This window comes from Dipteris shenzhenensis, chromosome 1 (assembly GCF_047967505.1).
Source record: "Dipteris shenzhenensis isolate YYH24624 ecotype China chromosome 1, Dip_SZ_1.0, whole genome shotgun sequence".
Taxonomy (NCBI): Eukaryota; Viridiplantae; Streptophyta; class Polypodiopsida; order Gleicheniales; family Dipteridaceae; genus Dipteris; species Dipteris shenzhenensis.
In genome coordinates this window covers 7,943,250-7,958,522 of record NC_141596.1, presented here as the reverse complement: position 1 = coordinate 7,958,522, position 15,273 = coordinate 7,943,250, and the positions used below count along the sequence as shown (strand labels likewise).

Here is a 15,273-nt window from a genome sequence, read left to right as displayed (position 1 = left end):
AATATGTCTACTCTTGAACCACAAGTTCTCTAGTGTCAACAAATAAACAACACTCAGATGAAGTCCATGAAAGAAGAGATGCAACAAAAGCGGACAACAATCAACCTTTAGCAAGATTCAATATTTCCTTAACCTTGCATATTGAGAGGCTATTAGATGGACAATATAATGAAGAAGCTCTATTTACATCCGCAAAAGACCGGAAAGATACTATTGGACTAGTAAGTAGCTTGTATATCAAATCCCCAAAATAGTGAGTGTATGAAGGATTTCCACCGTGCACAACTATTTTCTAATGCTAACATAGTACAACTTTCATCACATCGGTTTAAGATTGAGCCTTCATACTCAAATTTTGATTCCTTATAGAGTGGTTTTTCTTTTGTAAATAGTCCATTTACCCCCCTCCTTGGCTTCCCTGGTGAGTTTTGATTTGGAATAAGCACTTCTAATATCCAAATTCGAGTACCTTTTCATTTGTGAGTTTTCCTTAGAATCTATACCTTTTGCTATCTTGTTTCTACAAGCAATTTGAGCATGTAACCACATCTAATAGACTCCACATGTCATCAAACTCCCATTCAACATTGGGTATTTTCTCTTTGATACTACGCCCAAAGTTTTCCTACATACTAAGGCAAGGCTCTAAAGGAGATACCATCACTATCAACAATGGTTAGGGCTATGCGTGATATTTATTCCTTGTGGCATGGGATGGCAAACATGCAAGCCAAAGATGCCCCAAGCCTCTTAATCTTGCTTCTTTGGGCACATCGACAAGCATATGTTCACGAACGTTGCTTTGATAGGCTCTACATAAATTATCTATAGCACTATCATGTTCTATTTCAATGTAGAACTTTCCCATATGCATTACACATCTTTATGCGTGGGCAAGGTGAGGATGTGTGTGTGAGTTCGCGCACTAGGGATTCTTTTTCTTTTTATTGGTGGGGGGAAGCCCCCAAGAGGGGATACACATGCATATACATACTTACAAAATGCCACAATGTACACAACTAGGAAGGCTTCCACATTTTGGCTGACATTTCTTTCCAATCCCCCTCTCATCCTTCGCCTTCACCTTGGAACTTGGCAAGTCCCAATGTCTAATATCAACTATCCAACTGCAGCCACATTTTCTGAATGACAATAAACCCATGCTCTTGAGTTAAACTCAATGCTCTAACTTTGTACACAAGGCTTCTAAACCTTCGAAACCACTATACCCATCTTATAAGAACAATGACATGATGCCAAAATCAATGGATGAATGTAATGGTGCAATCTTCATAATTTACTTCAATTTTATAAATGTTTAACTTGAGGATTGTTTCACCCATACAATACGCAAATACAAAAACTGCCTGTGATTTAGAATGATTTTTCAGCTGACAAAAGCAATTCTAATTTCATACTACACGACAATTTAAAACCAAGGTAATACTGCTTGCTATGTAAAGCGAAAAATCAAAGCCACATAAGCCTTCCATGAAATAGCTGAGAGAAGCTAGCCTTTGGTGTGTACCTTGCAGAGCAGAATGTATCAGATTCTGCTCAAAAAGATATTGTGAATGATGCACAACATTAGTCGATTATTAAATGGTGAATTCTGCTTTGACCTTTTGAGGTCGTTACATGAGTTTTACATGAACAAAGGATCAATGCTTCCAAAGGAGTTGCACATGATTGCATGCAGGAAAATGCTTACTAGGAGCTTTCTACTCTCACAAGATCAGCACCACTCACATATTTTGCTATGAAAGAGAAAATCCGAATAGGAGCACCCATAATGGGAGCATCAGAGAAAGGTTTTGACTCAATAGGCTTCATGAAGGCAACTTGATGTGAATTTCCTGGGTTCACAACTTCATCTGATGGATGATCAATTATGTCTGCCGATTCTAGTCTCAATTGATCGTGTTCGACACCCAGTACAGCGTTTCCAGTGCTATCCGCCAATGCTACATCTTGAACAACGTCCCTGTGTGCTTCAGATTCATCATTGCAAGGATTTGACACTATCTCGACCTTCGGTGGCAACACCTCATGCAATGCTTCTGCTACAATATGTTCTATTACAACCTCTTGAGTGTCTGATCTTACTACTTCATTTTCTCTTTCATACCTAGGACTCTCCAAGGGGCCATTGCTTTGCAATTCCAGAACAGAACTGTATTTTTCAGTAAGGCGATCAATTAGAGCGCTCTGCTCATTCACCTGAAAATCAAAATTTGGATTCATAATCATCATTCTGACTGGAACATAGAGTTAGTCTCTCACACTTACACTAGACTCTGACACTAACTTTACTAGCATGAACACACTTTCAAAATAATCATTCCGACTGAAACATAAAGTTAATCCCTCACGCTTGCACTAGATTCTGACAATATTTCAACAAGTATGAACACACACATTCTTAGGGTGTGAATTTGCCTTATCCCTCACGCTTGCACTAGATTCTGACAATATTTCAACAAGTATGAACACACATTCTTAGAGTGTGAATTTGCCTTACTTTTTCAACCAGTTCTGCATTCTCAGTAACAAGCTTGTTCACCATAGTGGCTGCAGCCTCCATTTGTATTCGAGATTCCTCTGCAACTGCTGCTGCCTCTGCAACTGAGTCTTTAGATGAACCCCAGCTGAGCCATCCCTATCAAAGATTAATTAAGTAAGTAATATTTATAGAGAATTGAGAGATCCAAAAGTACACGAGGTTCTCCATATTGTACCATTGCATAAAGGGTCAGAGCATTTATTATTTTCCTTGGGTCTAATTGAAGTCTACCGATCTCTCAGCAAGAAAGCTCCAGCTGGTTGCATCATTGGGCATGGCAACAACAACCAATTGAGTCATCAATTTTACATCTCAAAAAACAGAGCAAAATTCTATATTAATGTACAGATGTAGGCTGGCTAAGACTGATTTTATATGGCCATGGTGCAATCAATACAAAAGCCTTAACATTTGCCAACCGCTAGTGCAGTGGACGTAGCTTTGATTTGGCTCTTAAAAAATTTAAGCTATAGCCTAGGATTGAAAAATTTTGCCAGAAAAATATAATCACACCACTGACCTGAGCAATCATACAACTCTATATGAAACCTAGTACTACGCTCCCTCCACCTAGCCTCCTCATTGTCGCCAGAATCAGTCCAAAATGAGTTGCAATACATTCTCAAGTAGTTTTTCCCTGCCCCCAGGAATACCAAATATCTATATTAAGAAGAAATACTGCAAAATATCCATACCAAGGCAAAATAGTGAAAATAATAATCAAAATACTGCAAATATTGGAAATTTACATCAATTAGACCCATAAATGCCTCGGCTATTGAGTCTTCAGACTTGAGGCTCAAGAAGAGGTATATACTACCATGCACTGGTGTTCGATGGGTCCTCACTTGAGGGTAGCTTGACGAATGGTATCTTGTCTCACAAAGGGGTGGTATGCCTTCCAAATTGAGGCAATGTTCCTCATTTACAGATGAGTGGAGAGGCAGCAATGCTCTGGGTGATTCACCATGTTGCACCAACTCCCAAGCAACACCCCTTTTGCTTACCAAAGGATGATGTTTGGGAGACAATGGCCAGCATCACAACATCGCTATCTAGGTTGTGCAATGCAGTCTTGTGATGGGGAGGCTGCAAAACTGACTTGCAGTCATCCTTGTCAACATCTAACTTGATATAAAATACCTAAGCCATCTATCAGTGAGCAAGGTAATGAGGGCTCTAAGTAAGATCTCAGAATGTCATCAGAATTCTAAAGGCTTGGCCTGTAAAATCCATAGATTATACATAACCCACCACATTGACTCTTGGCACCTGCTCCAAGGTTACCCACCACATTGACTCTTGGCACCTGCTCCAAGGTTACCTTAGGCAATGCCTTAAACCCTTGAGAAGCATGCCGCAAGGCAGCCATTCCTCTCTCTCTTCTCTCACATGCATAGGTCCAGCCGATCCAATGGACAGCTGACCGGTAGGTAGGCGGTCAGGGGATGCCTCCTTGATGTTTTACCTTTTGGGTTTCTCTCGCAACGACAGCGCGATGTAGTAGTCTTTTCTCGTCACAGAATCAGCCTTGGGTATGGATGCCCTAGTGCCGCCCCCCCCCCCCTCTCTCTCTCCACACACACACACACACATCCGAGCGCGCGTGCACGTAGTGCCGCCCCCCTCCCCCCCCTTCTCTCTCTACACACACACACACACACATCCGAGCTCACGCACACGCACGCACGCACATACACACATATATATATGTGTGTGTGTGTGTGTGTATTATATCAAAAGAACCCACTAGAACCCAAAAAGACCACTGAATTATCGAAGGTGAAGGCAGCCAGAAAGGAGGGTAAGTGGGCTGTTTATCGTGAAGGCAAGGCTCTCATTAGGGATTTCAAATTCAAACCTAAAGACTCTCAGTCAAACTGATGTAGGTAGTTTTGGGAGCGGATGCCTGCTTAGTGGCTCCACTCTTTAGCTTTTCTCTGCTATATCTCGTTTTCTCAATCTCATAGACCCTTTGACTATAACTCTCTCTCTCTCTCTCTCTCTCTCTCTCTCTCTCTCTCTCTCTCTGTGTTCACCCCCCCCGCACACCTCTCCGCTCAGCGCTCCGCTCAACTCTCCCGCTCGCCTCTCCACTCAGCGCTCACCTATCCCGTTAGCTCTCCGCTCAGCTTACCTCTCCCGCTCAGCTCCTTAGGTCGAGGGGGGTATAGACAGCAGCAACGCCAAGCTCCAGCCGGTTATTATTTGAAGAGAGCACCCATAGCTGGACTGAACCCCCAACGCAACTAGGGGGTAGCAAGAGAATGGCCAGCAAAGAGTGGCCCAGCCTTTCTTCCTCTTCCTCAAAAACCCCCTCAACTCCAACAACACCGACCAATAGAGCCAGATATGCCATGATTGCAGCTCAAACACCCTCTCCATATACATAAGTCTATGAATGAGGAGGCCTTTTTCACCGACCCATCATTGGGTATCATGAATGTATTTTGTTCCTACAAGATTAGGTGAGAGAGTTGAAGATGCAACTGGCGGATGCAATAACTACAATCTAGGTGCTTGAAGGACCTGGTAAGCAGGAAGTAATAGATGAGGTTGTAAAGTCTTGCACAGCTTCCCCCCCTACCCCCGAGTTAGTCTCCAGAGTTTGAAGCAAAGGCAAACAAAGTTGATATTCAAGAAGAGATAAAAGAACATGAAGCCAGACATGATAATGCATTAAAAATCAGAATTGAGGGACTTCCAGATGGATAGTACAATGAGGAGGACTCATTTGATGATACCTTAGCACATGTCAAATCAGCCATGCCTAACATTGACTGGACAGCAAACGAGGACGACAAGCCTAACAGCCCTAATGAAGATGGTGAAGCTAGAGCAGTTCGTATTGGTAAATGTAAAGGATATGCTGTCATTACATTCAATTCATGATTGAAAGTTCTACGATAGTCTTACAAGCTGAAAGGAGATGGTTTTTCTATTGTCCCATAGACCTTTGGTCTTCCGTGGACGTTAATAGACGACGGATATAGGAGGAGTCCGAGGATCAAGCAGGGTCACAGTATTGTACAGGTCTTCCCTCGTTGGAGCCATCTCCATTGAGAGGAAGGACGCACACTCTCGATTCATGTGGATCCGGATCCGACTCACAGACACCCGTCACCTTTTCATAGCAATATGCTACTTCTTGCCAGACACATCCCACTTCGCCAGAGTGGCACGAGAGGAGGGTGAGACATCGCCATATGCACCCTTACATCAGGATATCCCAGACCTTTCAGCCTGCGGGGAAGTTCTCCTCGTTGGGGACTTCAACGCTAGGACAAGCACGCGCCAGGCACCACTCCTAAACTTCCGAGACGACTCTATCATGCCAGAAATGGCCCTAGACGGAGCAGGTATGACCAGGACCTCATCGGACCGACACGGGCCTGTTACACCATATGGACACGCGCTCCTTGATCTGGGCAAGATGCATGATCTCATCATCTACAACGGACTCGACCTATGGCCCTCCTCACGTGGTTTTACTTGCTTCCCACACGGGGGGGGGGGGCGCACTAGTGTTACTAGTAGATTACATCATGGGATCCCCTACCTTCACTTCATGTATCACCAACTTCACCGTAGCACCACTCCCTCCAAGAGCTGATCACACATACCTATTCTTTACTATCGCCAAACCACACACACCACATACAAAGCACGACACCTACCACGACATACACTTTGATCACAGCCTCTCACCGGCCTACTCTGGACGCCTAAACAGACTCCTATACCTAGATGAATCCAGGAACATTCCCAAACTCATCCTCTAAAAACACAACATAGTGCACTTTCAATCTCATGATAGTCACTCACAAGGTTGAAAACCATAAACTACATCATGCATAGCAGGGACTAGCTACTATGACATCCCCACTGACGTCATCAGCACCCAACAGTGGGTGTAGACCATAGTATAAAAATATGCTCTCACACATACAAATCCACGCACCCACACATACTTGAGCATCCATTTATACAAACTTCGTACTGAGTTTCTGTCGGCACTCCGGAGGTGAAGGGCAGACTCAGCCATGATGAAGGCTAGCACTAAAGGAGAAGGCTAATCAAAAGGTAGTCCAAAATCTCTTCATTCAAGCTACAACTGCTTGTGAAGTCTAAACATTTTCATTTTAGTCTCTCCCCAAGGATCATCTAAATCTAAATCTAGCTGATAGGGCAACGCACCATTTAAGATAGAAATAATTATCACAATACCAGCAGGCCGCAACTTGGACGAAAACTTCACAAGGTGAAATTTGCATGTCCGCTAATACGGCAGTAGCATATACCTAGATGAATCCAGGAACATTCCCAAACTCATCCTCTAAAAACACAACATAGTGTAGTTTCAATCTCATGATAGTCACTCACAAGGTTGAAAACCATAAACTCCATCATGCATAGCAGGGACTAGCTACTATGACATCCCCACTGACGCCTAAACAGACTCCTAACCTACATCGATCACATACCACTCATAGAGGACCGTGCTGCCCTGATTAGTCGCACACTCCACGAGGCTGCCCTCCAAATCTTTCCCACACCACACGGTCCACTCGACCACCACCTCTTGGTTCTATACCCTGCAACAATTGGTACGATGCGGAGTGCAAGGCTTATCGCCGACAACTCCGACTTGAACTCAGATGTCAACTCCCGAACACACCAGACATAGTACGCAAGTAAACACGTCTCGTACGTCGAAAGAAGCAGGCATTTCTTCGTCGAAATGAGGAGGAGCTGCTGCACATCTTGTACAACAGCAACTCTAAGGATTTTTGGCGGAGATTCCTTGAGCGTAGGTCATCATCACCCCTCACCGACACGAGAGTTTGGCACACGTATGCACACCATCTTTATGATGTCCCACACCAGTGGAAGGAGAGGGTATATTGTTGCTTTGTGGATTTCCACAAAGCCTTTGACACAGTACCTCGAGCTCGTCTCATCACACACCTACAGACACTCGGATTTGATCAGGAGATCATCTGGGCAGTCATGGCACTGTATGAGAGAGTCTCAGGCCGAGTTCGGACAGGCGCAGGTTGGACAGATGAGATCTTGAGTACCATAGGAGTCAAACAGGGTTGTCCCTTATCACTGACCCTGTTTGGCCTCTACATCGATGAGCTTGAGACTTTCATGGGGGCGTTCGGAGGGACCGGTTGCTCACTTGCCGAGATTCTTCTTTATGCAAATGACGTGGCATTCTTGTCGTCCACACCCGAGGGGCTCCAGCGACACCTGGATGCACTACAGGTTTTTTGTTTATCCCATGATTTGGAGGTCAACCTTAGTAAGACCAAGGTCATGATCTTTAACACCTCTCGAGCAAACATGCAACGGAAGCAGGTTACTTTTACTTTCGGTGGGTCATCAGTTGAGATCGTATCCTCATACACTTACTTGGGGGTCATCTTCTCCGGCCCGATCTTCATGATGAGACCAACGATGCAGGCCAGACTGAGCAGGGGATACGCCTCACTGGCTCGACTAGAGAGACCATGCTTTCACTCCCACTTCCAGGACCCTCGGACCAAGGCTCTTCTCTTCAACTCCTTGGTCCGACCAACCGGTATGTATGGCAGCCCTTGTTGGGGGCCTGACATGTCAGAGATAGAGTGGACACGGACGGAGCGCCTGCAGATCCTCATGCTCTCATGGATGATCCGGGGGAAACCGTCTGTACCACATCACATCATTCAAGCCAAGTTTGGTGCTTCTCCACTCCAGCTAGATGCAGCCTTTCAGACCATCACATATCTACACCGGGTTAGATCATATGGGGACTGCACATCAGGGAGACAGAGGTTGCCATGGTTGGCTCTCGATTCCTCCATGAGGTTGGCAGCAGAGGGAGACGAGCGATGCTGGTATGCACGGACTCACAGATGGTTTGTGAGACTAGGGTTCCACATCAATAGAATACCTCCTTTTCAGTACAGTTTAGATGCCCCTCCGGTACTCCCACCCACCATCCTGATTGGCCACACACCAACTAGGTCATTCGAGAGAATCTCCTACAACTACACACCTTTAGGACCTAGTTGGAGCCGAGGGAGCTTCCAGTGAAGCTGAGTTTCTACAGAGATTACTGTCTTCGTATTTCGGAGGAGGGATTCATCACACCACCGGGGTACACTCACTACGGATCTCCATCGGACAGTTTCAGGTATCATCACACCGCCTCCGCATAGAGAGTGGCAGAGCAGAGGGGATTCCTAGGGAGCATCGCTTATGCATATTGTGCGACTGTCAGGAGGTTGAATCGGAGGAGCATTTTATTTTCAGGTGCCCAGTGTACTATGAGATCCGAGGTCACTACCATTGCCTCTTCAGAGACGGCTCCGGGCTGCTTTCCACATTCCTCGCCTACTCAGATCAGAGATGCCTCACGGCCTTCATTCACGAGGGGGTCCGACACAGAGAGTACTTACTCAGGCAACGAGGCTTGGCCACATCATCAGACACCTCTCAGAGCAAGATCACAGAGTTCTTTCCATCGAGTAACATCGATCGTCCAGTCTCTAGCCGTAGACGTGACAGAGACCCCGACCCGACAACCGTAGCACGATGCACGAGACATCGAGGGGACACACAAATCACTCTGGGAAGCCTCCCGTCATTGTTTAGACCCGGGATACGTCCCATGGGAGTCACGGTGGCTCTGGTCTTGTGTTGAGCCTCGTCTAGGAGACCGACACGCGCGGCACCCCTTGATGGGTGCCAACGTCCCATCACCAGCTATGCACCAACTAGGGCGACATGACATACAGAAGATTCCGCTCCGCTCCAGTCCTTTTCTTTTCATTGTTACATCCAAATGTATTTGATTATGTATGATCAAACTTAGGGTTCAGCACAGGTGATGATGCTCGTTTCAATAGCTCCACCCTTACTGTGATTTGTATCAGGTTTTCTTTCAATCTCATAGACCCATCGGTCTTCCGAAGACGTAAAATTTATTTCTCTCTCTCTCTCTCTCTCTCTCTCTCTCTCTCTCTCTCAACCTCTGCCAAAGGTCCTTGGAGTTGTTACTAAACAAAATGTTCAATAATTCCTCATTTCAACAAACAAAGGCTTGTTTCTTCCGGCGGACTAGACGACGATACTCACATATCGTGTTTGGTTCGCTCAGAAGGCCATGCTTGGTCTTGAATCGGAGTTGTTAGCGAAGAGCACTCTTCATCATACCAGCTATTACATGGTAAAGAACCAAGAGGCAGTGGTGGATGAGTAGAGCGTGTGATGTACGAAAAAGCGTGAAGGGCAATGTCGTGCAATGAACGACTAATAAGTGTGGCACGGTCCTCTATAAGGGGCAGAAGGGGCATGTGGTCAATGTAAGTGAGCAATGTATAAAGCCGTGCGGAGTATTTTGTGAGAAGTTGTGATCAAAGTGTATATCTTGGTAGGTGGTGTAGGTGGTTGGTGTCACGAGGCGAGGAGTGGTGATGCTAAAGAAGAGATTAGTGTGATCAGCTCCAAGTGGAGGTGGTGACACAAAGAAGTATGTGATGTGTGGTATGAAGGTAGGGGATCCCAAGACCATTAGACCCTCTTCCATGTGGAAAACAGGTAAAGCTACCAGAGGAGGGCCATCGCTCAAGACCATTGTAAAGAATGAGATCATGTATTGTACCCAGATCAAGGAGCACATGTTTTATGAGGTGCTGGGGCCCCGCCCGTTAGCAGACACTCGTGATATGCCAACGTCAACAAGATCCATGTCAGGTAGTGATACCGAATCTCTGTACTCCACCTGTCTCCCACGTCTCCTCCCTAAAGGCTGATTCCCAAGTATACTCCCTGACTATCGGAAGGGGACGCTCTGGGCTCTGATGTGTCTCTATATTAAAAACACCATCTCGTCTTATGTAGGACTCCGAGAAACTCCGAGGAATTCCCAGGCTCTGACCATAAGGTACCATTACAATTCCAGATGATATAAGGGAGGGTCTCGGTATCTCGCGCCTCATAGATCCCCCCCCCCTACGTGGGAGGGTGGTTAGATGTCCGACCGGGACCGGTGATGAGACATCCGGCCCACACTAAGAGAACGCATCTCTTCTCTATCTATAGAGGTGTCAGGTCCTCATCGATAAATATCGAGGGGTGATCTCATAAGGTCAATCTGCGATGCAATGCTGCCAGGCGTGCCTGAGTGTCTCTTAATTGTATAATGAGGGGCTGCTCTCTGTTGGGATCTCTCCCCACTCACCATGCTCCCACAATAGCACGATCAGGAATCCCTGAAGTGGTCGCAACAAAGATGGTCGCATCATCCATCGATGTAACCTCTGTCCGTGGGATCCCACGGATCCTGATTTTGAGAGCCTTATTGGCCCTATGCTGCTATAGAGAGAGAGAGAGAGAGAAATAAATAAATAAATTTTATTAGTCTTTGGAAGACCCATCTAATAAAAGCTTTACTAAAAAAAGTGTGTGCGTGCGTGTGTGTGTGTGTGTGTGTGTGTGAGAGAGAGAGAGAGAGAGAGAGAAAGAAAGAAAGAAATTTTATTAGAGTCTTCGGAAGACCGATGGGTCTATGAGACTGAAAGAAAACCTGATACAAATCATAGTAAGGGTGGAGCTACTAAAACGAGCATCATCACCCGTGCTGAATCCTAAGTCTGATCATACATAATCAAATACATCTGGATGTAACAATGAAAAGAAAAGGACTGGAGCAGAGCAGAATCCTCCGTATGTCATGTCGCCCTGGCTGGTGCTCGGAAGACTATTTTTTTTTGTCGAATCTGAGCTGACGACGTAAAGCCTTACACTCATCATCGTACCAACTATTACAAAGTTCCCAGGGGTGGTGGACGGGTGGAGCGGGTGGTGTGGGGGAAAGCATGAATGGCAGCCTCGTGTAGTGAGCGGGTGACAAGAGCAGCACGATCCTCTAAAAGGGGTATGAAGTCAATATAAGCGAGAAGTATGTACAGACGGCCAGAGTATCCCGATCAAAGCGTATATCGTGTTAGGTGGAGTAAGAACTGAGTGGGGTGGAAGGTGTTGTGCGAAGAGGTGGAGATGCTAAAGAAAAGGTATGTATGATCAGCCCCCGGGGGGAGAGGTGCTACAGTGAAGTCAGTGATGCGAGATGTGAAGGCAAGGGATCCCATGATGTAATCAACAACGCTGGAGCCCCCCCATGTGGAAAGCATGTGAAACCACCTGAGGCGGGCCACCTGTCAAAACCATTGTAGATAATGAGATCATGTATCCTGCCAAGGTCTAATAGGGCCTGCCCATAAGATGAGAATGGACCTCGCCTATCAGCCGAAACCCGTAGCATACCTGCCTCCTCAAGGTCAATATCTAGCAGTAGAGTAGAATCATCTCTGAAGTCAAGAAGTGGTACCTGACAGGCCCTTGTCCTTGCATTGAAGTCCCCCACTAGGAGGACTTCTCCGCGGCTAGAGAAGTCAACGATGGACTGATAAAGAGTAGCAAATGGGGATGTCTCATCATCACCTCCGATATCTCTGGCAAAGTGGGAGGTCTCAGGGGGAAGTAGCAAACTGCGACAAACAGATCCCGGCTGTCTAGGTGCCGAATCCGGATCCAAAGAAATCTGGAATATGTATCTCTCTATGCTATCTCAAAGCAGCTGCAAGAATTTGGGGTACATCCCACCGAATCTAATTAAATCAAAAAAATATCAGTCTCTCAATAGGCTTCTCCAAATCTAATTGGTTTGGAGAAAATGCAGTCCAAAACTCCAGAAAATGCAATGGTGACAACAAAAAGTCCACACGGTTAAGAACGTGGCAGCTACTGGAGCAATATGACATCTGGCTTAAAGTCCACGAGCTTTTTCCACAAGGTTGAGAACATGGCAGCTACTGCAACGATATGACATTTGGCTTCAAGAATTGCTTATACCTAGATGAATCCAGGAACATTCCCAAACTCATCCTCTAAAAACACAACATAGTGCAGTTTCAATCTCATGATAGTCACTCACAAGGTTGAAAACCATAAACTCCATCATGCATAGCAAGGACTAGCTACTATGACATCCCCACTGACGTCATCAGCGCCCAACAGTGGGTGTAGACCATAGTATAAAAATATGCTCTCACACATACAAATCCACACACCCACACATACTTGAGCATCCATTTATACAAAGTCTTCGTACTGAGTTTCTGTCGGCACTCCGGAGGTGAAGGGCAGACTCAGCCATGACGAAGACTAGCACTAAAGGAGAAGGCTAATCAAAAGGTAGTCCAAAATCTCTTCATTCAAGCTACAACTGCTTGTGAAGTCTATAAACGTTTTCATTTTAGTCTCTCCCCAACGAGCATCTAAATCTAAATCTATCTGATAGGGCAATGCACCATTTAAGATAGAAAAAATTATCAAAATACCAGCACGCCGCAACTTGGACGAAAACTTCACAAGGTGAAGTTTGCATGTCCGCTAATACGGTAGAAGCATATACCTGGATGAATCCAGGAACATTCGCAAACTCATCCTCTAAAAACACAACATAATGCAGTTTCAATCTCATGATAGTCACTCACAAGGTTGAAAACCATAAACTCCATAATGCATAGCAGGGACTAGCTACTATGACATCCCCACTGACGTCATCAGCGCCCAACAGTGGGTGTAGACCATAGTATAAAAATATGCTCTCACACATACAAATCCACACACCCACACATACTTGAGCATCCATTTATACAAAGTCTTCGTACTGAGTTTCTGTCGGCACTCCGAAGGTGAAGGGCACACTCAGCCATGACGAAGGCTAGCACTAAAGGAGAAGGCTAATCAAAAGGTAGTCCAAAATCTCTTCATTCAAGCTACAACTGCTTGTGAAGTCTATAAACGTTTTCATTTTAGTCTCTTCCCAACGAGCATCAAGAATTGCTTGGTGATGTTGGCATAGCCTAGGAGGGTTCACTCCCCATTGGTTCAATAATCAATCGTGTATCGCTCTAGCCAGAATCCAGATGGCTCTTCTAGGACTAAAAACATTGATATTAAATATCCCTTATCTATCAGATATACATCCTCCCTTGCAGGAATCTGAGGAGAATGGCATATGTTCAATGGCATACTGATGTGCAATTGCGTGTATTATTTTTAAAAAGGTGCATGCAACTCCCATTAAATATAAGTTGATTCAATATAATTGAAAGCCCTTGCGCCAATGAATGAAACAATGCAAATTCCACGTACAGATAAAGCTCACCGATAACAGGAAGCAAGCAGCAAAGATCAGAACTCATTACAGCTGGATATGGTGCACAATAAGAAGGCTCTAAATCAGTGTTTATAATTAAAAGCCGTACAGCCAAAATGGGGAAAAGCCTATTTGACATTAAGGTTCTTAAACAAGATCAATATAAACATGTTGAAGACTTAAACCTTAGTAGAATCTGGAGTGGTCGCCACAGCAAGTTCGTCTTCAACACGGGCGCGTATAGTAGCCTCGCGTTCAAGCTGATGCATGCCCCTTTGAATTGCTACCATCTTAGCTGTCAGCTGTCGGCGCTCTAGCAGAAGTCGCTCGATCATTTCCTTCATCTCTTCAACCTGTCAGGCTTCACACACCACCACTTTCCATCAGCCCCAGTCCCCCTCTTATCTAATGTGATTGATTTGACGATCACATTTTAAAAATCACGATAAATTTCACTGAAAATGGCAAGACATGTACAAAGCACTCTCACATTACCATGGAAGCAGCATTTACAATGTTGTTTATACTATCCATCTTTTTGAGTTAATACCCTTATCCATTTACAAAAAAAAAGTTGGAGATGTGGACCTAACCTTCTAATAATCCAGAGTTCACAGTTTAGATTAACAGTTTTACTTGTCTACAGCACCTTTAAGGATACACAGCTTAGGCATTGAAGCAAGCCCTCAAAATTTTTTATCTTGGCACCAAAACGACAACTTGCAACTGCCCTTGACTTCTGTTATGCAGACTAGTCAGCCTGAGACCAGATTTGTCATCGATACTGATAAAAAGCCCCAGTTCATTCCAAAATTAGCATTATAAATACAAACAAAAGAATATAGTCTTCACTTCCAAGAGTCTACTCACAAAACAACTTCAGAATGGAGTCTGTGATAGGACATATATACCTTTGTAAAACTAGAATATATCCAATCATACAAATTCAGATTTTTGTTGTTCTGAAGTCCAAAATTCTACAATGAAAATAAGAGAAAGAAAGAAAGAAAGAAAGAAATTTTATTAGAGTCTTCAGAAGACTGATGGGTCTATGAGACTGAAAGAAAACCTGATACAAATCATAGTAAGGGTGGAGCTACTGAAACGAGCATCATCACCCATGCTGAATCCTAAGTCTGATCATACATAATCAAATCAAATACATCTGGATGTAACAATGAACATAAAAGGACTGGAGCGGAGCGGAATCCTCCGTATGTCATGTCGCCCTAGCTGGTGCATAGCCGATGATGGGACGCTGGTGCCCGTCAAGGGGTGCTATACGTCCCGGTCTCCTGCACGAGGCTCGACACAAGACCAGAGCCACCGTGACTCCCGTGGGACGTATCCCAGGTCTAAACAATGACGGGAGGTCTCCCAGAGTGATATGTGTGTCCCCTCGATGTCTCGTGTGTCGTGCTGCGGCCGTCGGGTCGGGGTCTCTGTCACGTCTGCGGCTAGAGATTGGACGATCAATGTCACTCGATGGGAA

General features: G+C 45.0%; 1 protein-coding gene across 2 annotated transcripts in view; it reads right to left on the bottom strand.

Moving 5' to 3' along the window:
- Positions 1 to 1,426: 1,426 nt before the first annotated feature.
- The window catches only part of LOC147905322 (Mitochondrial ATP synthase D chain-related protein), a 72,486-nt gene continuing 58,639 nt past the window's right edge, over positions 1,427 to 15,273 (bottom strand). For both annotated transcript variants that reach the window (XM_087379486.1, XM_087379493.1), the window contains 3 exons: positions 13,967 to 14,134; positions 2,522 to 2,659; positions 1,427 to 2,220 (listed from right to left, as the gene is read on the bottom strand). In XM_087379486.1, the coding sequence (XP_087235612.1) occupies positions 1,711 to 2,220; positions 2,522 to 2,659; positions 13,967 to 14,134 (816 nt within the window). In that variant the 3' untranslated portion in view covers positions 1,427 to 1,710. The remainder of the gene's footprint in view (positions 2,221 to 2,521; positions 2,660 to 13,966; positions 14,135 to 15,273) is intronic.